General features: G+C 36.9%; 1 protein-coding gene across 11 annotated transcripts in view; it reads left to right on the forward strand.

Annotated features, from left to right (window-relative positions):
* ZDHHC20 (zinc finger DHHC-type palmitoyltransferase 20) overlaps positions 1-27,946 on the forward strand; it is a 65,238-nt gene that overhangs the window by 9,994 nt on the left and 27,298 nt on the right. For all 11 annotated transcript variants that reach the window (XR_011645797.1, XR_011645799.1, XR_011645794.1 and 8 more), the window contains 3 exons: positions 9,468-9,494; positions 16,189-16,292; positions 21,707-21,827. Coding sequence is in view for 5 of the 11 variants with exons in the window: in XM_058277061.2 (XP_058133044.1) it covers positions 9,468-9,494; positions 16,189-16,292; positions 21,707-21,827 (252 nt within the window). In the remaining 6 variants the exon portion in view is untranslated. The remainder of the gene's footprint in view (positions 1-9,467; positions 9,495-16,188; positions 16,293-21,706; positions 21,828-27,946) is intronic.

The following is a 27,946-nucleotide window of genomic DNA, read 5'->3' on the forward strand; positions in this document are numbered from 1 at the left end:
CTTTATTGAGTAGACTGCAGAGAAATTGACAACCTGCAATTCTGGTAGGAGTATTTTTATACTATAACCCCTGTAACAGAGATCTTGGCAAAAGCTAAAAAACATGGCAGACTGATTAACTTTTTAGTCCCAGTAATCTCACTACTAGCAATCCAGTAGTGATAAAGTTTCACAAGTTTGAAACAATGCATGTACAAGGTTATTCATTGCCACATTGTTTGTAGTAGCAAAAGACTGGGGACAATCCAAATGTCTTATCAATAGAGGACTGATTTTATAACTGGCACACCCATACAAAGGGATATTGTGCAATGGTTTAAAAATAAACTATATCTCTATTTACTAATTTGTATAAGATATAGTAAGTGAAAAAAGCAAGGTGCAGAACATGGCGTATAAAGGTAGAAATGAGAAAAATATATATGTATTTGTTTATTTTGCTGTAAGAAATGCTGGAAGGATAAAGCAGATACTAATAAAAATGATTATGGGGGGGGAAGAGAATTAGGGATGAAAGCCAAACCAGACCTGAATATCTTCTTATATTGTTTTAACTTTGAACCATTTGTGTTTTCACATATCAAAAAAATAAAATGAAGGGGAACCAAACTAAAATTTGAAATCATAAGACAAATGCATTTAATTTTGTATCAGATTAGTACAATAACTACATGGAGAAAAGAATATCTAAATGATTTTTTTTTGAAGATTTTTTTCTCCCCCCCCAATCTGCTTTCTGTGTCCATTTGCTGTGTGTTCTTCTGTGTCCATTTGCATCCTTGTCAGTGGCACTGGGAATCGTTCTCTCTTTTTCATTGCATTATCTTGCTGCATCAGCTCTCCGTGTGTGTGACGTCACTCCTGGGCAGATTGCACTTTCCTTGTGCAGGGCGGCTCTCCTTGCAGGGCGCGTGGGGCTCCCCTACGTGGGGGACACACCTGCGTGGCACGGCACTCCTTGCATGTATCAGCACTGCGTGTGGGTCAGCTCACTACAAGGGTCAGGAGGCCCTGGGTTTGAACCCTGGACCTCCCATATGGTAGGTGGACTCTATCACTTGAGCCAAATGCACTTCTTTCCAAATGATTTTTGAACATGGTGCTCCTTAGTGAAATATAGTCTAAAGGCATTGTAGCAATTTGATATAGTATGAATTCCAAAAATAGATATTGGATTACATTTGTAAACTGGTCTGTACCTGGGCATGATTAAATTATGATTAGGGTTTTGATTGGGCCACATCAGTAGGGTGTTGAGTCCTCACCCGTTGGTGGGTGGGAACTCACAGATAAAAGGCATGGCGTAGGACAGAGTTGGAAGATTTTAATGTTGGAGTTTGATGCTGAAGTCTTAAGCTGGATCCCTGGAAAGTAAACACACAGAGGAAAGAGGCGCAAGCCCCAGGAAAAGAGGAACCCTGAGCCCTGAGAGAAGCAAGCCCTTGGAAGAAAGGAAACCTGAGCCTGGAGTGAAGCAAGACCTGGTAAGAGAGGAACCCAGAAAGCCTGAACCGTGGCAGACATCGGCAGACATCTTGCTCCAACACATGGCAAAAGACATTGGTGAGGGAAGTAGCTTATGCTTTATGGCCTGGTAACTGTAAGCTCCTACTCCAAATAAATACCTTTATAAAGGCCAACAGATTTCTGATATTTTGCATCAGCATCCCTTTGACTAATACAGACATTCATATGCAAAAATAAAAACAGAAAACAGTTGCAAAGAAATCTTAAACTAGTATGAAGTTTTTAAACCATTTTTTATATAGTTTAGTATAAACCAACTAAACTAATAACCTAAAATTTTCATTGTAAGAGCAAAAACATATGAATATAATGCCAAAGAAATTAAGAAAAACCTCTAGTGTTCTTTTTGAGTTGGTAATATAAATATGAATATAAATGTGTGATCTTATTTTCTGTCCACCCAAAGGGCCTAGCTTTAACATGGCACCTCTCCTGTGTGATACCCCCACTCCAAGCAGTGGTGGTATCAGAGAAGGTGAAAGCCTAGTCTGGAGCCTGGACTTTCATTCCTGCTGGGCAGTAAAGAGGCACCTGTCCACATTGACATCCAGCAGTAATGAGCCTCTCTCCCCATGTGTTAGTGGAAGCCACAGGAGACCACTTGGGGAGCAATAAGAAACACCCTTCCCTCTCCCAGCCTGGATGTTTCAGCAGAAGCCTAGTAAGGAGCCTGAGCTTCTTCTCTCACCTGACAGCAACAAGGCATGGGGTCAGAGAAGGCCAGCTAAAATAATTTAAATAAGATCTAATCTCATAATAACCAAAATACAATCCCAAATTCCAAGATTCATTTGAAAATCATTTGGCTTACCAAGAACTAGAAAAATCTCAACTGGAATTGACAAGTTGACAAAAGTCAATCAGGCAGAGTAGAAGGAGGCGGAAGCTATATCAGTTGAGCCACAACTGCTTCCCACCATTGTTTATTGCCTATTAGAGTGACTCAAGTTTGGCAATATGGCAGGGTACAAGATCATGCAGAAAGCAGTTTTGCTCTTGTGTACTAGCAATGAATAATCTGAAGAAATTATAACAATTCCATTTACAATAGCATCTAAAAGACCAGAATATCTAGGAATAAATTTAACCAGGGATATAAAAGACTTAATATTTGTACACAGAAATCTACAAAACACTGCTGAAAGAAATTAAAGACCAAAATAAATGGCAAGATATTCCATGTTCATGGATTGGAAAAGTTAATAGTGTTAAGATATCCATATTACCCAAAATGATCTGGAGACTCAATGCAATCCCTATCAAAATTCCAGCAGCCCCCCCTCCCCAAATGAAAAACCTGATCCTCAAATTCACATGAAATTGTAAAGAGCCCCCAAATAGTCAAAAAATATTTTGAATAAGACAAAGTTGGAGGACTCACATTTCCTAATTTCAAATTGTACTGTAATTTGAAAGCTATAGTAATCAAAGCAGTGTGGTCCTAGTATAAAGAGTGACAAATAGACCAGTGGAACAGAATTGCAAGTCCAGAAATAGATCCACACATTGGCCTATTGCTTTTTGACAAGGGTGCCAGTACACGCAATGAGAAAAGTTTCTTTAACAATGGTGTGGGGAAGCTGGATAGCCACATGCAGAAGAGTGAAGTTAGATCCTTATCTCACACCATATCCAAAAATCAACTCCAAATAGATCAAGGTTCTAAATATAAGAGCTAAACTATAAAGCTCTTAAAAGAATACATTGCAACAAATCTTCATGGCTTAGCATTCGGTAATGGATTCCTAGATATGACACCAAAAGCACAAACAACAAAACAATAGATACATTTGACTTCATAAAAATTAAAAACTTTTGTGGATCAGGAAATTATCTAGAAAGTGAAAAGACAACCTACAGAATAGGAGAAAATAGTTGTAAACCATGTATCAGATAAGGGCTTAATAATCAGAATGTATAAATAACATTTACAATACAACAAAAGGACAAAGAACTCAATCGGACAAAACAGACAAAAGACTCTAATAGATCCCCCAAGTGCAAGGGCAAAGACCAGTGAAGAAGGATGGTCCAATGATAAGTCCCTGATACTGATGACTGTGCTTATGAGCCTGTGTGCCTGAAATTTCAACTAGGCCTAGAGCTATAGGTGTCTAAGAGTTATCTCCTGAGAGCCTCCATGTTGCTCAAATGTGGCCACTCTCTAAGCCAAACTCAGCAGGTAAATGCATTACCTTCCCCCCATTGTAGGACAAGACTCTTGGGGATGAGCCTCCCTGACACCAAGAGATTACTACCAATCATTAACTGGTAATGCAACTAGAGAAAGATCTTGATAAAAGGAGAAAATGGTAAAGACAAATGAGTTTATATGGCTAAGAGACTTCAAAATGAGTCAGGAGGTCATCAGAGGGGTTGTGCTTATGCACGTCTCAGCAGGATCCCAGAGACAACCAAAGTAGATCATGTGGGATCCAATCATGTGGGATCTAAGCCCTCTCTCAATATGGAGGTGGAGTAGACATCAGCATCCCAGGGTCCACAGGATGGAGGAATACAATATGGATTAGAGTGGACTTACTGGTATTCTATTATAGAACTGTTGTGACTAGTAACGGAAGAAATTGGAGCATTGATGTGGAGAATGTGGCCATGATAGTTGCTGAGGGCAGGGAGAGGAAAGAAGAGATGTGATATGGGGGCATTTTTGGGACTTGGAATTGTAAATGATATTGCAGGGACAGATGCTGGGACATTATGTATCCTGCCATAACCCACTGAATGTATTGGGGGAGAGTGTAAACTACAATGTAAACTATTATCCATGCAGTGTAGCAGTGCTCCAAAATGTATTCACCAAATGCAATGAATGGGCCACAATGATGAAAGAGGTTGTTGATGTGTGTGTGTGGGGGGGGGGTATATGGGAACCTCTGATATATATTTTTTTAAGATTAATTTTTTATTTCTCTCCCCTTCTCTCTCCCCTTACCCCTTTGTCTATTCTCTGTGTCCACTCGCTGTGTGTTCTTCTGTGTCCGCTTGCATTCTTATTAGTGGCACTAGGAATCCATGTCTCTTTTTGTTGTGTCATCTTGCTGCATCAACTCTCCGTGTGTGCGGCGCCAATCCTGGGCAGGCTGCGCTTTTTTTGCACGAGGTGGCATTCCTTGCATGTGGGGCTCCCCTACGCGGGGAACACGCCTGCGTGGCACGGCACTCCTTGTACGTATCAGCACTGTGCATGGACCAGTCACCACACGAGTCAGGAGGCCCTGGGTTTGAACCCTGGGCCTCCCATATGGTAGGCGGGCGCTCTATCAGTTGAGCCAAATCCACTTCCCTGATATTTTTTAATGTAACATTTTTTTAATCTATGTATCTTCAGCAAAATACAATTTAAAAAATTTTAAAAGACTCTAATAGACATTTCTCCATTGAAGATTACAAATGGACAATAAACATATGTAAAGATGTCCAATACTATTAGCCATTACGGAAATACAAATCAAAATCACAATCAGATACCACTTCACACCAAAAGATAGCTATTATTTAAAGAATGGAAAATAAGTGTTGGTGAGGATGCAGAGAAATTAGGCCACTAGTACATTGTTGGCGGGAAAGTGGTGCAGCCTCCAGGGAAAGCAATATGGTCTTTCCTCAAATAGTTAAATATAAAATTACCATAAGACCTGGCAATTCCACTTCTAGGAATAAACTCAAAGAAAGTGAAGGTCTCAAACAGATACTTGTACACTAGTGTTCATATCATCATTATTTACAAGAGCCAAATTGTGGAAACATTATGTGTCTATCAAGAAATGAATGGATTTTTAAAATGCATATACCCAGTGGAATATTACACGGCCACCAGAAAGAATGATGACATGAGACATGCTTAAACATAGAAAAACCTTGAAAACATCATGCTTGGTGAAATAAGCAAGACACATAAGGCTAAAAATTGTATGCTATCACTTAGATGACTAGAAATATTAAATTTACAGAGAGATTAGAATGGTGAGAAGGATGGAAGGATTGGTGGGGGGGGGGATGGCATATGTAAGCGTTTAGTATGCTTAATAACTTTTGTATTTTGGTTTTGTCATCACGGATTTAAAAAATATATATATTGGGATCCTTAGAAAATGGAATAGCTTGGTCTCCCTCTGAGAGGTTCTGCTGATAGCACCCAGTTTGCTGTTCCTAGCCATGTCTTTGTCTCTGTGGTTAACGTTTCACTTAACAGATATGGAGAGCTTGTTCCAAGCCATACATTGTTCTTGGTTCTGGTGAACCAATCATTTCTCCTACGTCTCAGAAAATTCTAGACAGAATGACAGATGGTACAGTAGTTATAAGTGTTGGGAATGTAATGAAAAGAAGGAAAAGATATAAGGTACTCTGGGAATAGATACCACAGAGTTAGTTAACCTTCTACCCAGAGTTAGTCCTCTGGGACATGATTCTTGCTGTAGATGGTTTGTCCAGCTTTGTTTTCAGTATGGAACAATTTTATTGTTTTTTTTGTAATTATATTACTATCTTAGTGGAAAGCTGGAACAAGACACACCAGAAACTGTTAGCCAGATGCCATTTTAATTGAAACTCTACTCTGAGGAGTATGCTAACATAGTATGCTATTAACTTTTTATTTTTGCCTATAGGGTTATTTAAAATGGTATGAGTGTCATTTTACTTTGCATGTTTCTTATGGTTGAGATTAAGTATCTTTTTTATGCAAGGCAGAGTTGCAGACATTTAGCTTTATGTATCTTCACCATACAGGATCTTCGCCTAGCAGAGACAGGTTTTCCAACCACAACCCACAGGTCTCTAGTTGTTATTTTGGCTGCATAGTATAATGTAGGAAAATGTGAAATTTCAATCTGGGGATTCATTTCCACCTCTTTGGTGAATAATCTGAAAATACATCCATTCTTCATGCAGAGCATTCCCAGAGCAATTAGGGAAGGCATTTGGGATGAATATATGCATGGGTTGGGTGTGCTTTGTGTTTTGCTGGAAATAAATATTGCTATAATACTTCAGGCTCCAAATACCCATAAAGGTAATTGCCAGGGGGGGGCGGGTGGGAAAGCCTTCTTATGTATCTTTTTGGTTCCTTTTCTCTAAACTCCCTACTCATACACCTTGCATATTTTTAAAAATTGTTTCTTGTTTTTTAATCTCTTATTAATCTGTAAATGCTCTTTAAATATTAAAGATATTAGTTCTTAGTCTCTGGTAAGTATTTTGAATTTTTTTTTCCTAGTTTATTGTTAGTCTTTTCACTTCAGTGATTTTTCCAAGCAGTTATTTTCATTTTTATTTTTTACGTAATTGGATGTTTTAGGCTTTCCTTTTAAGGCTTCTGGGTTTAGTGTCATACTTTGAAAGACCTACTCTTCTCCAAAATTATATATGTTAAAAAATCTTCCTGGTTTCTCTGGTACTTACATGGTTTTGGTTTTGGTATTTGCATTTAAATCTTTGATATATTTGGAATTTATCTGGGGTTTCTGTTGTGAGATATGGATCCCAGTAGTTTCTCTTTTCTAACTGGCTACCCATTTGTCTGAACACTATTGGTTGTTTTTTCCCCACCTGATTTGAAATCCCATAACCATAAGATCCTGAATTCCGATATGTACTTGGGTCCAATTTTGGGTTTTTTATTTTGTTCCATTGATCTCCATTTATTCATGAGCCAGTACAACTATTTTAATAAGTGGAGCATTTACTTTTCAATAATACACTGTAATATTTGGAAGGACTAGTCCTCGTTAATTATTCTTTCCTTTTATAATGTTCCTACTAATTCATCCAAGTTTATTTTTTACAAAGGAACTTTAGAATCTGCCCAGTATCTTTATTGGGATTATAGTAAATTTATAGATTAATTTAGGAAGAGTTGACATTTTAATGGTATCTCTGTAGACAGGAAATGTCAGTTCTACTTAAGTTAATCTCCTTCAAATTTTTTGTCTCTCAGAAGCATTAAAATATTTCTCTTTATGCCCATTTCTTATATTTACTTCTAAGTATTTTATCTTTTTAAGTGACCTTGAAAATATAATATTTTCCTGAGTTATAATTTCTACATAGTGGTTACATAGAAATCAGAAAGCTTTTTCTATATATTAGTTTTTGTACTACAAATAGTGATAGATTTGCCTTCTCTCTAATTTTTTTTAACCACTAGTTGATTTCTCTTTTGTAGTTGTGTGGGTAGTATAGTGCTTTCCAATCCTTTTCCTTTGTGGTACACACAGAAAATTATGATATATTTAATTTACACTAAGATAAATGGGAAATGCGGTGTCAGACTAGAGGTGATTCCTTTTTGACTGACCTAAGATGTGTTAAGAAGAAACACTGCACTTCTCCAAAGTACTGTTTGAAAATAGAAAAATGATATTGAACTTGCTTGTTTTACCCCCCTGGCTTCAGTGGGAATACTTCTAGTATTTCCTCTTTAAATTCTGCTGATTTGAGTTTCGAGGTACATATATTTTAGTATATGTAGCAAGTGTCCATGTACTCCTATTTTATTAAGAGATTTTAATCAAGAATGATACTGAATCAACAAATGTTTCTTAAGCATTGCTGCTTTGTACCAGGCTTTGGGATTAAAACAATGAATAACATAAAAGTTATTATAGGAAAGAATACAAGTTTGGACAGACTTGAATTCAGATCCCATCTATGCTACATAGCTCTCGGACCTTGGGCAAATCATTTAATTATTTTGAGCCTTAGTTTCCTCATCTCAAAAGTGGAGCTAATAAATATCCCACACTTTAGGAACCAGTTTGTTCAGTAGGGTGAGAAAGACATGTCAACCATTTTTTAAAATGAGATGGTATAGTAGGGATAGGGCAGTGAGCAGTGGTGATATAAAGGGGAACCTGGAGAGACTTTCTAAGGATACAAAGGAGGTGTTATTTAAACTGAGACTTGAAGGATGAATAGGGAAGGCACACAGTATTAAGACATAGATGTGTGAAACAATCTTGATGCATTCCGGGAACTGCAGTCTGTTAAGAATTATAAGATTATGGGTATGGACAAATGACAAGAGACTCAAGAGATAGATTGCAGACTCCAGAGGGCCTATAGTATTTGCTACCTTGAAGATTTTGAACTTTATTCTGTAATTGATTAGGAGGCATAGAAAAGAGATTCAACCATCAGATTTGGTAGTGGTGGAGATGTGTTAAACTGGCAGCATTTAAAATAAAGCTGTTGCATTTGAGGAAGGCCCAAAACAAGTCAATGGGAGAGACTGAGAAGAGGTGACAGCTTTAAAAGAGGCTTTAGGTGTAATCAGCAGGTCTTGGTGGCCATAGGGGTATCTGTAGAGAATAGGTAGTACATAACAGTTCCCAGGAATTCAGGCCAAGGTAGGAATATATGATGGAGGAAAATGTAGGAGAAGTAGATGCTGAATTAACTTTTTCTGTATTTAGTCCTAATTTCTTGATTATTTCATTATTCAGAGAAAGAGCCCTCTAACAATAACAGGGATAAGTTCCTCTCTATTTTTACAGAGAAAACTACAGTTTGAGTGTGACTTTCACTAAATGGTTGGTAAGGTACAGCACAGACTAATTAATTAAATAAGTATGAGTGCCATAGAGGAGAGTCCTCTTCCTTCTGCAAGTAGCATTAAGGAAAGAGCTACAGAAAATGCCACAACTATAACAATATTGACACAGTTAAAATTAACAAAGGTCTGGAAAAACATTTTTAATGTGATTGCAGTGTTAATGATAAAGAAGTGTTTGAATTTTAGCATTATAGTATTTTGAAGTTTTTTGAGAATAATAAAATTCTGAATTTGCATTAGTGTCCATATCTTATAACTGCATTTTCTTTTTATTTAAAATGATAGATGAATACTCAATCTGAAATAAAATTTATGCATAAAACATTTAAAGTATATTTATTCACTATTTTTTCTTTTATTCTAGTTACTATTTCTGAGAATGGAGAGAACGGTAAGGCACTTTTATTCTCAACTTAAGTAGAATACTTTGGTATCTTAATTGCAACCCACATGCTTTTTATTTATTTAGTGGTGACTACATGTATTTTTGTTTTTCAGAAAAAAATACCTATCTTTAAATTTCAAGTAATTAAAGGAATGTTGTATTGGTTTTATTTCCATACATTCATTCTTATTTGTGATATTTCTATTAATTGAAGCTCTTATTTTATAAGGCACCTAGCAAGCAAAACTTCTTTGTGTATATTTATGTAAATATATCTGCTTTTTATGCTCTTCAGAACTCTTTATAGTAGTTAAAAATTTTTATCAGTTGTAGCTGGAAGGAGTTGAGAAGTCAATTATTTTTCTCACCAAATCTTCCTTTTTTTTTTTTTTTAACAGTTTGTCCTTTTCTTTAATGAAATATTTTATCTGGACATACACAAAAATTAATCAGTTGCTTTTACCATAACTCAACTGCCTCCAATAAAGTATCAGTAATTTTACAAATAATTAGTCATTTTTAAAATCAGTATCAGTTGAGACTTTCTTGCACTTATGACTAATCTATTGTAAACAAATAGCAATCTTAAAAACAAAATTCCTGAAAAAGTATAGTTAACTGAATACAAACAAGAAAGTACAAGGAGCTTATTGGTAATGTTATACCAAATGGATAAAAAGTAAAATTGCTTTTATACTGTAAGTTATACAAATAATAAAACTATCATTTTTTCTTGCATGTGTGCTTAGATTTTCTCATATAAATAACAATGCTCCATTTCATGCACTTCAACAGGATCAGCTTCTTAGAAAAAGACTGAAAAGATTTGATAATCAGTTCCCAAACTTTATGCTTGTTTTTTCTTTGCAAATCTTCCTATTAAATAGGTTAAATTATTTATGCATTTTTGCTTTCATGATGTCCAAATTTTATTGATTGTTCTTGTTATGCAGTTACTAAAAATAGCACCTCACTAATTACATTTAACAAAATAATCAGACTGTAAATTTGTAAGTTCTATGATTAGTTCACTTTGAAAGGGAATAAAAGTTTTTATAATGACTTGTCAGAGACTTTGCCTAAAGGGAAAAATCATTTCTTAAAATTTCACTTAGATAAAATAAAAACTTCAAAGTCCAGAGAATTTCTAAAACAGTTGAACAGTTGGAAATTATTAATGAATATTTATTTTTATTATTGGAGATAACAATTAGGCATTAAGCATGTAAATCTCAGTTATAGAATAAATGTAGACTTGATATTTTTAGGTTTATTTTTCTTCCTTTAAATCAAAGCTGTTTCCTATATGGTGAAAGCACAATACAGAGAGCAGATAATTTCAGAAATTAAAAACTTATGTCATTATCTCTTGGGGTTATTTTTATATGTCTTTTTAATGTTTTAAGTTTTTTTGTCTTTGTTTTTTCATTTCAGTTACAGGAAGACTTTTTGATTTATAAATACAGATTTTATTTTTTTTTTCAGCTTTGAGTAATTGTTTAATATTTTACTTTATATATCATTTGAAACCCATGGTATATAGCGTATATGTACACATGCACACATTTATTTATATATATAGGAGCAGAAATTTTCCTATTAGCAGCCACATTAATTTGAACTTAGTTAAAAGCAATACCTAGTATTATTCTCTGTTATTCTTTACTCAATGTAATTTAATAATTACTATTTGGCAAGTACTTACTATATTCCAGGCATTGTGCTAAGAACTTTATTTTATTTTATTTATTTTTGTTTTAACTGAGAGTTAAGATTTTTTAAAAACAAATAAGATTCCATTTGTTTCCATGGAGGACAGAATAGTCAAAAGATAACAAATATTTTTTTTTAATGTTCTACAAGTATATTGTTTTGCGTTCTAGCCTTAGACAGCCGAAGTTATCATTTCTCCTAACTATACAAGAGGGATTACAGATTTTACTGAATATGGAGGCTAAGAATATAAATAAGTGAAGTAAGCTAGATGAAGAAAACATTGCACATTCTGTAAATGGCTTCCTTGTAGGCGGGACTTAGAAATGGTTAAAAGATTTTACCTGGGACTTCAGAGACATTTTCCAAAGCTACATGGAGTCAGAGAAAGCAGTGGTTCTCAAACTTTTTTTTTAGTCTTAGTCTCAGGAACCATTTACACTCTTAAAAATTGTTGGGGATCCCAAAGAGCTTTGGTTTATGTGAATTATATCTTGTTTATATTTACCATATTAAAAATTAAAGCTGAAAAAATTTAAAAGATTTATTGAGTGACTCATTTAAGAAAAAATAAACCATTGCATGTTAATATATATATTATTTTTATGAAAAAATTATAATTTCCAAAAGAGAAAAAAAATTAGACGTGTGACACTGTTCAGTGTTTTAAAAAATCTCTTTTAAGTGTCTGTCTCAATAGAAGATGCTGGATTCTCATGTTTGCTTCTGTGTCAGTTGTCTACCCTCTGGGGATCTCCACTGTACACTTGTGAGAGAAATAAGAGTGAAAAAAGAAAATCCTATCTTAGTGTAATTATCAAAATGTTTTTACCTTGAACATGGGATAAAATGGTGTGGCGTTCCCTAGGGATCTCCAGGCTCCACTTTGAGAACTACTTAGATAAAGCATTTAACAAGCGTTATTTATTTAATATTTATGCATTCTTTAAAATCAGGCAAGTGTCAGGGAAGCAAAAATTGCTGATCCTTGTCTCAAGGAATGTAACAGTAAATTTAAACAAATAAACAGATGTAAAGGTTTGAAAATGTATTATTGTCATGTGAAGAAGAAAGGAATACAGTAAAAGATTGATGAAAGAGAAACATTAAAGGACAGATTCCCAAAAACAGGTCAAAAGGAATACCATGTGGATTGCAGATGTGGAAGTGCCTTCCCACGGCTCCCTGCTGGATAGGATCCTTGGCTCTGACTCATACTGGCCTCCATCCATCTCTCAATGGGGTGGGAGCCTTCCATAGAGGCCCATTCTAGTGCAGACCCAGGTATAGTTTTTCATTTCTGTGAAATGCCCATGAGCCTGGAAGCAAAGGCTGATATGTAAAGGTAGTAGAATTATGGGTGGTTTTAAGTAAATTTAAAATTTACATTTTAAAATGAATTATTCTAATAAATAGTATTTGCCTTTTAAGTGCAAAATTGTATTTGAAAGTGAAATATTTTAATAAATAGGATTTTAATGAAAATGTATAAATAAGGGATGATTCACTGCATCAAATGCTGAATGTTCAGGCAGAGAGAATGAAGATTGAAAGAGAATACTGGATTTAGTAATTGAAAGATAGTGAATTACCTTTGCTTTAGCTATTTTCATGGAGTATTAAGTGCAGAACCAGATTATAAGGAAAGCAATTTGTTGGTAAGGAAATGGAGGCAATGAGGGTATGTACCATTTCAGGAATTTGGCCACTAAGGAAAGGAGAGATGATATGATACCTTATGAGGAAATTAGGTTGAAGGAGATTTTTGTTTGTTTTAAAGAAAGGAAAAGTTCAAGCATGTTTGTAGGCTGAAGAGACGGAGCCAGAGAAGAAGGAAGAATGACAAATGCTAGATGATGTAGCGAGGAATAATTAATGGAGAACAGTGTGCAAGAAAGGGGAAGGAAGTGATAGGATCAAAAGCACTTGGAGGAGAACACTGTGCAGTAGGAGAGGAGAAGGAAAGCTAAATGAAAATGGTTGAAACAGAGGTTCCTAACCAGGGGTCCATGAGCTTGAATTGAAATTTTAAAAAACATTATTCTTGTGGGGACGTGTTGGGCAGGTGTAATGTATTTGTTAAATATTACACAGCACAGTGTGGACTGTGGTTTTCACCTGTCTGGCGAAAGGAAGGGTCCGTGGATCAGAAGTTAAGAAGCCGTGGTTAAAAGTTTTGAGATAAGGGAAGGAAATTGGAAAAGTTCTAATGAAGTCAAATGGCATTTCCTAAGAGAGAGGAATTTAGGGTGGAATTAGAAATTTAAGAAATATGAATCTCTAATGAAAATGGGAAGTTCTGGTATGTGCTAGATGCTGGGCTTTAAAGGGAGGCTGTTCAGCCTGGTCTTAACACTTTTCGCCTATAATGCTCAGTGACTGCAGGAATGGGGGGAAGGGAGAAGAGGTAGGTTTACCCAGATTTGGGACTTGGTAGAATGTATCAGAAGGTCAAAGGAGATCTAATGTGATCGTCCACTGGGTGGACCATGGAGTTCAATGTGGAGGGGACTGAGAGGATAGAAAATAGATTTTGAGAAGCCAGAATTTTCAGTGAGGGTAAAAAATCAGTTTTATTGAAGGTGAAAAGAGAGAAAATTTGCAGAATGGGAGGAAGTAGTGTTGAGGATTTTCTCTTGGCATCAGAAGCTCGGCCCAGAAATTGGATGTGACCATTAAGATGATGGTTAAAGAAGTAGGAGAAAATGCAGTTTTCACTGTGATGTAGTAAAAAAAGATCAATGGATTTTGGCATCAAGTAGATTTGGGTTTGAATTCTGGCCTTTTCAGTTAGTTGCTAAGGGTCTTGGGCATGATACTAACTTCTCTGAGCCTCATTTTTTGCATCTGTAAAATGAAAGAATTACACATCTTACAGAATTATTGCAGTTAGAACTGAGGCATATCCATTATATACCTTAAAGTAGGCTTTCAGTAGGTGGGAGTTGTAATTTCAGTAGCTATCATCAAATGTAGTAACTATGAAGTTCAAAATTTCTGATGCAGATAGAATTACTTCCTAGGAATTCCACAGCCAAGGTGGAGACGAAACTCTGAAGAACACATTTTATACCGGCCGTTGAGGTGGATTAGAAGCAAGAGAACCTGGAGGCAAAGAGACCAATGGCTTTTGCAGCAATCCAAATGAGACCGGCATTTGTAGTGCATATGAACTATTATACTAGCAGTTGAAATAAATGAGACGTTCAATTTGAAAGAAATTTTAGAGATAGAATTAAATAGAGTACTTGTTGCTGGTTAGATGTGAAATGTGGGAGTCACCTGATCCCTGTCTTCCTGTATTGGTCAACTGTGTGGATGGCATTTGTTCTCTGAGAAAAGACACACGGCAAGATTTTGGGATTTTCATGCATGAATATTTTGGGGGCCCAGTAAAGACTTCCAATTTTTATCACTATTATCTTATTTTAAGATAAACATTTTTTTAAGCCAAAAGTCTAAGGAAAACTAATCTCAGACTAAAGGAAGAACAGTACTTTAAATTAAATACATGTTAGCTTTGTAAAAACTGCACTACGTTGTTCTTAATGTTCCTCATTTCACTGCAGACCAGTCCTTACATTTGGGAACACAAAATTAAGATGCCTTGGTAATAATAATAATAATAGCCAATATTTTGGGGGCACTTACTGTGTGCCAGGCACTGTTCTACGTGTTTTGCATATATTTGCTCTTTAATATAAATCAGCTGATTTTAATGAAACAAATTAGGTGCTTTGATTGAAGTATAAACTAATTATTTGGAGAGTACAGTATGAAAGGGTAATGAGGGAACGGACTTTGGCCCAGTGGTTAGGGCGTCCGTCTACCATATGGGAGGTCCGCGGTTCAAACCCCGGGCCTCCTTGACCTGTGTGGAGCTGGCCATGCGCAGTGCTGATGCGCGCAAGGAGTGCCGTGCCACGCAAGGGTGTCCCCCGCGTGGGGGAGCCCCACGCGCAAGGAGTGCGCACGTGAGGAAAGCCGCCCAGCGTGAAAAGAAAGTGCAGCCTGCCCAGGAATGGCGCTGCCCACACTTCCCGTGCCGCTGACGACAACAGAAGCGGACAAAGAAACAAGACGCAGCAAATAGACACCAAGAACAGACAACCAGGGGAGGGGGGGAAATTAAATAAATAAATAAATCTTTAAAAAAAAAAAAAAAAAAGAAAGGGTAATGAATTCTGAAAGTAATGGGGTGGGGAAGGCTTTCATGGAAGAAGTAACATTTGCTCTGAACTTTAAAAATGAGTACAATTTCAAACTTTTATGTTTCTGTGTGTTTTGTTTTCTTCAGTGGGCTTATGGTGCTTCGTTTTAAACTCAAAAAGAGCTTAAGCACCTGGTGGATAGTTCTTGCTTCTTATGGAAACCAGACTCTCTTCTTCCAGATGGAAAACTACAGAATACAACCAAAAGCTTTAAGTTATATCATTGAGTTGACATTTAGAGATAAAGATGTCAACATGTTCCATTTGTCCACTTAGGAGATAGTTATGACAGGGATTCAAAGGGGCTAAATTTTTTTCTGAATAATATAGGAATTGAGTTTTCTAAATTTATTCATAAGGAGGGCTTCCTTTATGTTCTTGCAGTTCATAGTTCTTTGGATTTAATGTTCATAGTGATTGATGAATGCTGTCTTAAATACCTACTAACTTTCAGGGAGAGCTTGTAATACGAGTGAAGGAAATGTCTTAAAAATACTCTCAGCAACTTGATAAAATCAAAACTTATCTCAAGCTGCTGCAGTCTTTACTTAAAAACCACACTTATAACTCTGAAATGGAAGAACAGAATGTTTTTTCATATCTAGTAATTTTACGTCATGAATATAAAAAAGTTTATAAAACATTTGATATTTTCAGTAGGTTTTAATTATATTTCTAATTGGATTTAGCCTCCTCACCCTAAATATTGTTTTGATGTATTGCTTTTCCCTGTTTTCACCTGGATTCAATGAAATGTATTTGTTTTTATTTACCAGGAAAGGCCGTTGTTTACCTTGTGGCTTTCCATCTGTTCTTTGTTATGTTTGTATGGTCCTATTGGATGACAATTTTCACATCTCCCGCTTGCCCCTCCAAAGAGGTAAATTTAATGTTGGTAAATTACCAAATGCTTTGACTGATTATGGAATTCTTTTCCCTTGCGTTACCTTTGTTAAAACTTTACATAATGCATTTGTTATGTTTCCGTTCATGAAATTGCTTGGTAACTCCACGTTTTGAATGTGAACTATCGGCCTATTCTCGGGTACAGTCTACTGACATAGCATATAGTAAAAGATTGATGACAGTGCCTACTATGCTATGTTTTCTTAAAATAATGACATAACTTCATATGACTGGAGTGAAAAGTTTTAAGGGATAGAATTGACTTAGGCAAGCAGGCTTTATTTTTTAGGAACATAAGAATCCTTTTAGTATTTATATTTTTTCAAACCTGAATAATTATGCTGTAACTAAAGGAAATGTTTTGGGTAGAAAGCATATTGTCTAGTCTATTGCTTTTTATACCTTAATATGACAATCTGTCTTCTAATTGGAGATTTCAGTTGGAAAAGAATGTAGGTGAACATTTACGTGGAGCAGATGTCTTGCCTTGACATAGTAGACTGAATTTGTCCTTCACCTAAAATTTAGTACAGCAATATGCTTAAGAATATAGTCTCTAGAATTAGGATTGTTTGAGTTTCATTCAATCGTGCCAAGCCTCAGTTTTCTTATGTGAAAATGAAGTTCACGATAGGGCCTATATCTGTAGGATTTTTGTGAGAATTGAGATTTATCCATGTAAACAACCTTTTAACATTGTACCTGGCACATAGTTAGCATTCAAATGTTATATGATTATATAATTGTTATTTACCTTCATATGAAGTCCATCAAAATTCATTAAAAATTATAAACCAAAAGTTTGAAAATATTATCTTTAACTTTCTAATGAACTTATATACATCAAAGTATACATGTGTCCACTTGATGAATTTTCACAGAGAAAACACACCTTTATAATCACCCATTTCAAGAAACAGAACATTACCTACATCCCATGCTTTCTTCTAGTTAACCATGTCATGAGAATCTACTGTCCTGGCCTTCTAATAGCATAAATTTGTTTAATCTGTTTTTGTACCTTATATAAGTGGAATCATACCGTATATAAGCTTGTGTGTCTGACTTCTTTCATTAACATTCCATTTGTGAGATTCATCCATGAAGTTGCATATAAGTGTAGATAATTCATTCTTGTTAATGTTTAGTATTCAAAACTTGTATATACCACAATTTATTTACCTGGTCTACTACTGATGGGCATTTGCGTAGCTCCCAGCTTTGGGCATTATCAGTAGGGTTGCTGTAACATTCTAGTACATGTTTTGGGTGAACAAATGTATACAGTTCTTTTGGGTAGATGCCTGCAAATGGGATTGCTGGATGATATATGGACATTCAGCATTAGTAGATAATGCCAAAAAGTCTTTTATGCACATTTTCCTATTGGGTGCTTTTTGTTTTAAGTAAACCACAATCACATGTGGTATTTCTTCAAATATATTATTCAGAAATTTGGTCATAACTAGTCAACACCCTTAAGTTTGTTACAAAACATTTTTTAATCTTCAAGTTGAAAGAGACCTAATTCATCTATTACTAGTAGTGATGGCTACATGGCACATGTAAGAATAAGTACTTCTCATTATAGTAAATTAAAAAGTAGATTAAGAAAAAAATTGCTAATACTTTTGCAAAGCAGTATAGTGTAGAGGTTAAGATGATGTAAAGTGCTTAGAAGAATGCCTGACACATAGTAAGTGCCATCTGAATGTTATATTTTTTTTCTTTACTTTTAGAGAAGTCTTAGATTTACATTTATAGAAAAATTACACCAAAAGTATAGGGAATTTCCATATTAGCTCACCACCCCATCCACGCATATAGTTAACCCCTATTATTGACCTCTTAGATTAGTATAGTACTTTTCTTTTATTTTTTATTGTTGTTTTTGGCATATTGCATCTATTCATTCAACCTAGTGCTTAGGCTTTTATATCCACTCCACCCTTTGTGGAACTCCCTGTTCCCATTATCTCAAATGACTGCCTGAGTCTATCTGGTGTCGTTCCTTTGGCACACTCCGCTTTCCCTGTCATAGCATCTGTCATCTTGTGTTGTAACTGCCGGTTTACTAGTATGCATCACCTTATTCAGTTGTAAATTCTGAGAGGGCAGAGGTTATTCTCAATGTACTCCACTCTGTATCCCTTTCTTCCTCCATCTGGTGTCTGGCACCCACTGGGTGTTTAATAACTACTGAATGAATGAATGAATGAATGAATGAATGAATGAATGAATGAGTTCATCAAGGACTTATTCCCAGCTAAGCTACAGTAACCAGAACAGAATATTAAGGTTCTGTATGAACTTACAAAGTTGGCTGACAGAGATAGCTCCATGTATAAGTAGTTGCCAAGCCGTAAGGTACTGTTTTAACTATGCTAAAATGACTCTAAACGCCGAGGTTAAAGAAACACTTGAGGACCAAATCTAGGGTGATTCAGTGAATCTAGAAAGCAAAAACTCTAACCAACATACAGTTCATTATTTTCCATTTTTTAGCAGCAAATATTCACTGAACACTTGCTATAAATCAGACTCTGCTAGACTCCGGGAATACAAAGAAGATGACAGTCAGAATCTTTACATTTTAAGGGAGGAGACAGATGATAAACAAGTTAAACAAAATGACTATTAATCTTGATACATGCTAGAAAAAGAATACGGTGATATGGTAGAGCTTAACAGAGTAAAGGCTACTTTAGATGGTATGGTCAAAGGAATCTTCTCTGAGGAAATGACATTATTGCTGATACTTTCTAAGTATCTCTTCCACTAAAGCAGAAGTTCTTTGAAGGAAGACTCTTTGTTTACTGCTATATCCCCATTGCCTAGAATCTGACCTCATATGTCATAGGCAGATAGATAAATACTTGAATGAATGGTGAAAAGAAGGCAGCCAAGGGCTTCTCTTATTCCAGGTCCCATCTTTCTGAAAAGAGAATGTGGTCCCATCACTTCTCAGATTAGAGTTCCTCAAGGGTTGTCAATTACAGGATGAAGATTATACTTGCTACCATGATAAATAAGACCCTTTATAAACTAAAGTCTTCCTAACTTCATCTCCATTGCTTCTTTCATGGAACTTCATACTCAAACCCTGAGTATACCATACTCTTTTCACATCTTTGTGCTTTTCATAATCTGTTCTCTTTGCCAAGATTCTCTTTCCCTCTTTGTTTTCCTGGAAAATTCCTGTTTATCTTTCAAAACCCAGCTTTTCCTCCAAGAAACTTTCATTGACAACTTCTACCCCTCCCAAGAGAGCTTTTATTATGTCTTGCAATGTATTGTTAATGTTGTGCTTACAACACTGATTTGTACTTTATAATTATTTGTTTATGTGGCCAGCATTCTTACTTGACTGTAGGAATGTGCTTTCTGTAGGCAAGGGCTCTATTTTATAAATCATCTTTGAATCACCAATATTGGAGACAGTGCCTGTCTTTTAATTGGTACAACAGTGTGTATTTTATTACAACAGTGTGTATTATATTACAACAGGGTGAACTCCCTGAACATTGAACTTAAGATAATAATGGTGTTTCATAGTTAGAATTCTATTCGGTAGTTTTTAATGAGAAATAGACTTCTGTTATTAATTTCAAAAGGTGTAATCTATTTTATGCTTTTTGTTCATTCCTCATCTAAATTCTGATGTCTCTTGAAATTTTCATTTGGTTTAAGTTTTTAATAAATTATAACCTTCGTTTTTAAGGAAAAATAATGACTTTAAGTAGAAATAGTGTGACCAGGTTGAGCCCTGGGATACTACTGCAGGCCAGGAATAGCACAGTCCTAGAGAAATCTGTTTATATTTTACAAGGATACTCTAAAATTTGGTCAGAACACCTTCTATCCAAATGTATATTCAAGCATCAAGCCAATGTGATTTTTATACTCTACAGTGTACATTTTAGAAACCAGTTTCTGCTTAACGTGAGGGAAGAACTTTCTAACAAGTTAGAATTCTCTTAAAATAGAAGGGGCCATTTTATGAAGTAGGAAAAGTATTTCTGTCCTTTCAGGATTCAGGAAGGAGGGCGGATCTGTCAGGGGTGTTGCAGTGAGGAGTGGGATTGGAAGGGAAAGGCAAGATAAGTGACCTCTCACATCTCTGCCAACTCCAAGGTTGTGTCAGTCTTTTCCAGCTTCTCTCTGTCCTGCTCATTTGTTCTTGTTGCTTCTTGTCCCTTAAAATATTTCAAGGATTTCTCCTGTCATTGGGACCCAATTGTGGGAGCCTAGCCTTTAGGTAGGTAATAGAAATAAATCTTCTAACTAACTGAAGCGTGGTATGGTCAGGTTAGAGTAACAGCCTGTAAGAGCAAGAGCGTTTATCGAAGCTAGCAGTGTAGAGGAAACATGATATACTATTACTCAGGAGACCTGTATTTTCACATGACTTCTGCCAGTAATTATGCAATTGGAAATTTCCTTGGGAATCTCTTGGGACCATAGTTCTGCCATGCCGAGCTGTGTTAATAACAGAATAAGCTGCATTGTAATGCTCCTACTGCTAATATAAATCTAAGGTCCCTTTTAAGTTAAGGAAAAGTTTCTGCAGAATGAAGACTTGATAGAAACTTAAAGCTGCTGGTTACAGGAGATCCAGGCATAGCCCTGAGGGTCTTTGAGAAGTGGGAAAGAAGAGCAACTTAATAAGCACTTTTGTAGGTAAATGCTACTAAAAGAATGCTACCAGACTTGGTGGACCAAACGTAAAGAAATGGAAACTAGAAACAACTCCATAAGGTATCTTCCCTAGAGAAAAGGAGATAATTCTTAATAATTCTGGAAAAAGTAATCCTATTGGCTAGCCTTTTTTTTTTAACTTCTCTTTTTTTGGTTTATTTATTTGGCTAGCTTTTTAAAAGTTAAAACAAAATAGCTAAAGAATGTCCTCGTTTTACCTCATTGAGACATTTGGGCAGAAAATGGTGGAATCTCATGTATGTGGTTTATCTTGTTACCCAGAGGCATGTGAATCTTTGGACAGACTTTCAAAAATTAAAAATCTCTTGACAGTAATTTTCAGACACCATAATTTTTTTTACTGATAATGGATATTAAGCTTTTTTTTGGTGGAGGAATTTAATTTTATTGTATGTAGTAAAACAAAGATACAAGAATACTTAGCCCATGTTCTTTGCCATCATTATTAGTGTGGAGAACAATACATTTTAATCTGTCACAGGTATGTAGTGTTTTTATTAAATATGATTGATTTAACTTCTTAAAGTTTAAGAAGTTTGAAGACAAGTTTTGCCTTAAAACAAAATATTTTTGGTTATTTTGTTTAGGATAAGACTTTGCTTTTCTAAGCACAATAGTTAATGATCATTGGATTTTTTTAAAAGTTAATAGTTTTCTCTCCTTTTATAGTTCTACTTGTCCAATTCTGAAAAGGAACGTTATGAAAAGGAATTCAGCCAAGAAAGACAACAGGAAATTTTGAGAAGAGCAGCAAGGGACTTACCTATTTACACTACATCAGCTTCAAAGAGTAAGAAAAACAAATCTAAGCTTATCTCTCCAAAGGATTTTTAAAATTTGTTAATTTCTGTCCTGATATATTTGCATGGTTTAACTTTTAAATAGATAACATTTTCCAGTAAATAACATCTGCTTCTGTCTTCTGCATCTTCTGGGATATTTGAAATATGGATAATATAGCAAATCATCATTTGGAAATTCTGGTTTGAATTTGAATATTGTGTGTTATCACTGATAATAAAAATTTATATTTAATCAAGAATCTGGTGACTCAGAATGGGGAGAAACAAAAAACAGAAGGGGGAAGAAATGTGTTCAGGGTCACAAGGCTAATATTCAGAGAGCCAATATTTGAATCAGGTGTGACTGGCTCACAGCCCTTGGTGTGTTCCACTGAGATAACATTCTGTAACAGTAACTTCCTTTCCCCAGCTTTGATCCTTGTAATAAGGATGAGTCTGTGAGTAGCCAAGCGGCCATTTAAACACAAGAACTTAATATAAACTACATAGTATATAATTCATGAGTTGGTTCGATTACCAGTAATAACAGCTAACAATTATCTGCTCTAAGTGTTTTACGTGTATGACCTCATTGAAACGTCAGTGTTGTCTGCAGTTTACAGATGAGGAAACTGAGACATGGAGAGGTTAACTAACTTGTTCTAGGTCTTACAGGGAATATGTGCAAAAAGCAGGAATTTAAAGGTGTTCTGGCTCCCAAATCCCCTGTGCTTCTTAACTCCAAAGAGGGAAAGGAGTAACCTTGCCTTTGTGTAACTATGTACAAATTGTGTCTTAAGAAAATGTAGTGTACTGACAAGATTTTAGAAGTGAATATTTAGCCTACTTTGAAAGTTTGCATGCACCTAATACTGTACTTTTTATACAACTAACATATTACAGTATAGTATATGAAAACCTGGATTACAGTCAAACAGAGCCCAGCTATTCCACTTGATAGTGCAGTGCTCTTGGGCAAGTCACTTAAACTTCTAAGCCCTGGTCTCCTTGTTTTAAAATGAGTATTGTTAAAGGAAATAACAAGCTGTAGCTCAGTTTCCCCTGATAAGCATTGGGAAAAAGGCAAACCCCTCCCCCGAGTCTGAGGGCTGGGCCTTTTCCTGCAGGTTTAACAAAGAAACCTCATAGAGACTGGGGTAAAGGGAGATAGAGATCTTCATTATCTGCATATCAGAGGGAGATGGAAACCTTCACTATATAGTATCAAAGGGAGATAAAGAAACTCTTTAATCCCTACAGATCAAAAAAAAATAACTTCTCCTGCAGCGTGCCAAGAAACCTTAAACTCCCTAACCCACTATTATCTAGTCGTTATCAGGGAATATTTTCACCTCTAGGGCCTCCTCTTGGTCCTTGCACCTCACTTGGACCCTCAACCCCCCTCCCACTATCATTTCCCTTCCTAGGAAAGTTCTGTATAAATTCAAATCGCCCCCTTCCAGGAGTGGGCTGAAGTCTCTCTTCAGGCCCTCACCATGGTGGTGGGGGGGCTGAAGTCTGTTCTTCAGACCCCCTCCATTGGGAGAGCTTCTCAAAAAATTCTTTCTCTGCCTGTGGTCATATCAGTCTCCATGTCCCAGTAAGTGCTGTTTTTCTCCAAGTATAATATCATCTACCTCCTAGGGTTAGTGAAATATTAGATGATATATGTAAAATACTTAATGTAAATCTTGGCACACAATAGTAAATTTTTGTAAAAGGTAGCTATTATTGCTAATTTAAAATAATCCTTTTTAATATTTAATTATGGCAGGTCTGATTTACAATAATTGTTAACAGTTATAGTTCTGTAGATTGGGTGTTTTAACTTGAGGTCCAAGATTTCAGAGAATTTATGAACCCCTGAGATAATATGTAAAATTTTGGGGATATGTATAGTTTTTTTTTTGTTTGTTTGTTTTGTTTTTTAAAGGTTTATTTTATTTATTTATTTAATTTCCCCCCCTCCCCTGGTTGTCTGTTCTTGGTGTCCATTTGCTGCGTCTTGTTTCTTTGTCCGCTTCTGTTGTCGTCAGCGGTACGGGAAGTGTGGGCGGCGCCATTCCTGGGCAGGCTGCACTTTCTTTTCACGCTGGGCGGCATTCCTCACGGGCGCACTCCTTGCACGTGGGGCTCCCCCACGGGGGGGACACCCTTGCGTGGCATGGCACTCCTTGCGCGCATCAGCGCTGCGCATGGCCAGCTCCACACGGGTCAAGGAGGCTCGGGGTTTGAACCGCGGACCTCCCATATGGTAGACGGACGCCCTAACCACTGGGCCAAAGTCCGTTTCCCAATATGTATAGTTTTTGAAGTAGCCTATTCATGGCAAAATCATCACATCAGTACATGTGCCCCCAAAAGTTAAGAACCACTGATGTAAAAATTTTCTCTTCCAGCTCTACTACTTTTCACTCATTATAATGGCTTTCCTCTAATCTGAGTAATACCTATCATCTACTGAGTGCTTAGACCAGAGTTAAACTCAGCCTCATCCACCACAGGGTTCCCTGTGTTACATGGTCCCCTGCCTTGTACAGTCCATCCAAAGTGTACCCTCATTGGCTCTGTTTCATCACAGAGTTGTGCTGTCATTGGGTCTCTTGGTAACATACTTGCTCTGTTTTTGTTTGTGAAGAGTTTAAACTCATCCTCATTTTTTTGTTGTTATTGTTTTTGCTTTTTAGCTAGGCCAATAAAAAGAATTTATTGGGAAATGGGGGAAAAGAACAGAGCTTGCTGAGAAATGGGAGAGAAGGATGGAAATACGTACCATGATTTGGTGTGGGCTCCTCTGGGCAGAGAGAGTGTGGCTTGTGTGGTCACCTTTTAAACTGTTAATTGTTCCTCCCCTGGCTAATGCTAAGGGGAGGGGCACCAGCTCTTACTGGTTATTTCATCAATGGTGAGGCCTGTTTGGAATATCTGGGGCCTCCCCTTAGCCCTGGAAAGAGTCCCAGCAGGGACCTCAAGGTCAAAGTCTCAGTGGAGTCTTGCAGCTATGTTGTCTGTCGGCCATGTTGTGGCTCGTTTTCCTGGCCAACCTGCCTCAACTTCCCCCTCAGAGTTCATGCCCTTATTCTTAAGGGGGTGTTGAGAAGCAACGTTCACTCTTCTGTAGTTACTGCTGGTTAGAGCAGTAGTCCCTGCCTGACAGGGTGTAAACCTCTCTGGCTATTCTATTGTGGTTGAGGGAAGACACGACTCTCAGTTTTGAAGGACAGTTTTGCGCAATACAGAATTCTTGGCTAGCATCTTTCTCTTTTAGTACCTTAACTACATCATACCACTACCTTCTTGCCTTCTAGGTTTCTAATGAGAAATTGGCTCTAAGTCTATTGAGTGTCAGTTATACCTGATGAATTGCTTTTCTTTTGGGGCTTTCAGAATTCTCTATCTCTGACATTTGACATTCTGAATATTAGGTGTCTTAGAGTAGGTCCATTTAGATTTTTTCTGTTTAGGGTGCATTGGTCTTGAATATTGATATTTATATCTTTCATAAGGGTTGGGAAATTTTCAGCCATTATTTCCTCAAATATTCTTTCTTCCCTTTTCCGTTCTTTTCTCCTTCTGGGACACCCATAATGCATGTATTTGTGCTGTTCACACTGTCATTCAATTCCCTGTTTAATTTCTTCCATTCTTTTTTCTTTCTGTTCTTAGGTCTTTTCATGTTCAGATTCTGTTTTCCAATGCACTTACGCATTCCTTGGCTGTTATATGCCTTTAGTTATTTTTAATATCATTTGTTGTTTCTTTCATTCCAATAAGTTTGTTACTATTCTTTATAAGCTTTCAAATTCTTCTTTATGCTCACCCAGTGTCTTCTTAATATCCTTTATCTCGGGAAACGGACTTTGGCCCAGTGGTTAGGGCGTCCGTCTACCATATGGGAGGTCCGCGGTTCAAACCCCTAGCCTCCTTGACCCGTGTGGAGCTGGCCATGCGCAGCGCTGATGCGCGCAAGGAGTGCCGTGCCACGCAAGGGTGTCCCCCGTGTGGGGGAGCCCCACGCGCAAGGAGTGCGCCCGTGAGGAAAGCCGCCCAGCGTGAAAAGAAAGAGCAGCCTGCCCAGGAATGGCGCCGCCCACACTTCCCGTGCCGCTGACGACAACAGAAGCGGACAAAGAAACAAGACGCAGCAAATAGACACCAAGAACAGACAACCAGGGGAGGGGGGGAAATTAAATAAATAAATAAATCTTTAAAAAAAAATAAAAAAAATATCCTTTATCTCTTTGGCCATGTTTTCCTTCAACTACTTAATTTCATTTAGGAGATTTGTATGAACTTCAGTGATTAGCTGTTTTAAATCCTGTGTCTCATTGGAACTTTTAATTTGTTCCTTTGACTGGGCCATATCTTCCTGTTCCTTAGTATGATTTGTAATTTTTTGTTGGTATCTAGGAGTCTGATAATGTTAGTGAGTTTACTCTGATAGCCAATTTCTCTCTCTTGCCTAGTGGTTTTCTTTCACGGCTATTTTTTGATTTTTGGTTCAGCTTACTGTAAAACTTTAAAATTTCCTTATTTAAATTATCAAAACAGGGCCAGGGACCCTCTAATGGGGCATAGACCAGATCCTGGGGGTTTAGAGATAGGGACAAGAGAGACTCCAAAAAGTCTTACTTCCCTTCACTTTCCTGACCTGCCAGCAGATGGTGCTTTTCAGCAAACCTTTCCTCGGAGGTGTTAATAGTTCTCTCAGCCTCTACTGGCTTGTCTTTCAGAGCCATTAGAGCCACAGTTCAAAGCAGGGCCCTGCTGCTAAAACTCACCAAAGAGAAACCACACTCAGTCCTCTGCCCCACCCTCCCTCTTCCCAGAGAGGAATATGCCCACTACCCTCACAGCTCCCAGCACCCACTGGTTTTACTGAGGCTCTTCCCCTCGGGGATAAGGGATGGGTGCCATTGGCAGCCCAGGGTGTGAGTAACTCAGGTATCTTTTCGACCTCTTTGTCTCTCTGTCCCCACTCCCTCCTAGGCGATGCTTGCGGCACTCTCCTAGACTGCAGATCCCCAATGCAGCTCCTCTGGACTGTTTCTACCCCTCCACCACTATTTTTCCAAAAGAGCTAAGCCCTGCTTACCTACCCCAATGCTGTCTTTCCAGAACTGCCTTCTGTCACTTCATTTTATTCCTTTGAATGGGCCATCGTTCTTGTTTATTTGTATGTCTTGCCATTTAATTTGAAATCTAGACCTTTGATTATTATAATGTGTTATCTCTGGCAACCAGAGTTTCCCAGGGTTAGCTGATTTTGTTTTTCTTTTCTTCAGTTGTTGAACGCTGTTTATTTAGTGATTTTTCTAAGCTATATCTGCATAGTCTATGTTCCTTGTCATATGTGATTCCTGAAATGTGTGTTCCTTTAGCCTTTATTTAGCTAGTAATTCTACGTAGATTTCCTTGAATGCTGGGTGACTGCAATTTACTTCTCCACTTCTCCACACTTAGGTGAAATAGATGAGCGCCTGAGTCAAGTCTTGCAGTAGCCATCAGATGGGTTGGAACATACATACACACCACTGAATTTGCATTTATGTTTGCCCTGTTCCCTCCATAACCAGGTATCAGGGACCAGCACTGGGAAGTGAACTGCTCTTCCCTCCACGGGGAGGGATTGGGATCAGGGCAAGTAAAAGCCCCACAGATTTCCTACCATTTTTTTGGTTGCTTTCTCTTGATTTAGCATTTGCTTGGTTGCTGTTTACCTTTGACTGTTTTTCTAGAGTTCTCAGAAAGTTGGTTCTGACAGTTTCTGCTTGTTTTTCAGTGTTTCTGGGGGCAACACTTGTGTTAGAATTTCTTATTTCCCCATTTTGCTGCTGTCACTCTCCACTGACTAGGTGTTGGATTTTTATATTTTGTTATTTGTTTTAAATCTATAAAATGGAGAGCTTGAACTAGGAAATTTATAGCTCTAATTTTTCTGCAGTTTATGGTTTTACCTCCCTCTGGCCCAGCATAGGCCAAACTATTTTAGAAGGCCTTCAATAAAATATAACTTGTTACTCTACTGATTGGGTATTTGTTTAAATTCCCTTCACCTTAAAGAAATTTTTGTTCAAGTTATAAAAGCAGTACATGCCTGTGATTTAAATGTTTTTTCCCCCAAAGG

This window comes from Dasypus novemcinctus, chromosome 15, assembly GCF_030445035.2.
Source record: "Dasypus novemcinctus isolate mDasNov1 chromosome 15, mDasNov1.1.hap2, whole genome shotgun sequence".
Lineage (NCBI taxonomy): Eukaryota > Metazoa > Chordata > Mammalia > Cingulata > Dasypodidae > Dasypus > Dasypus novemcinctus.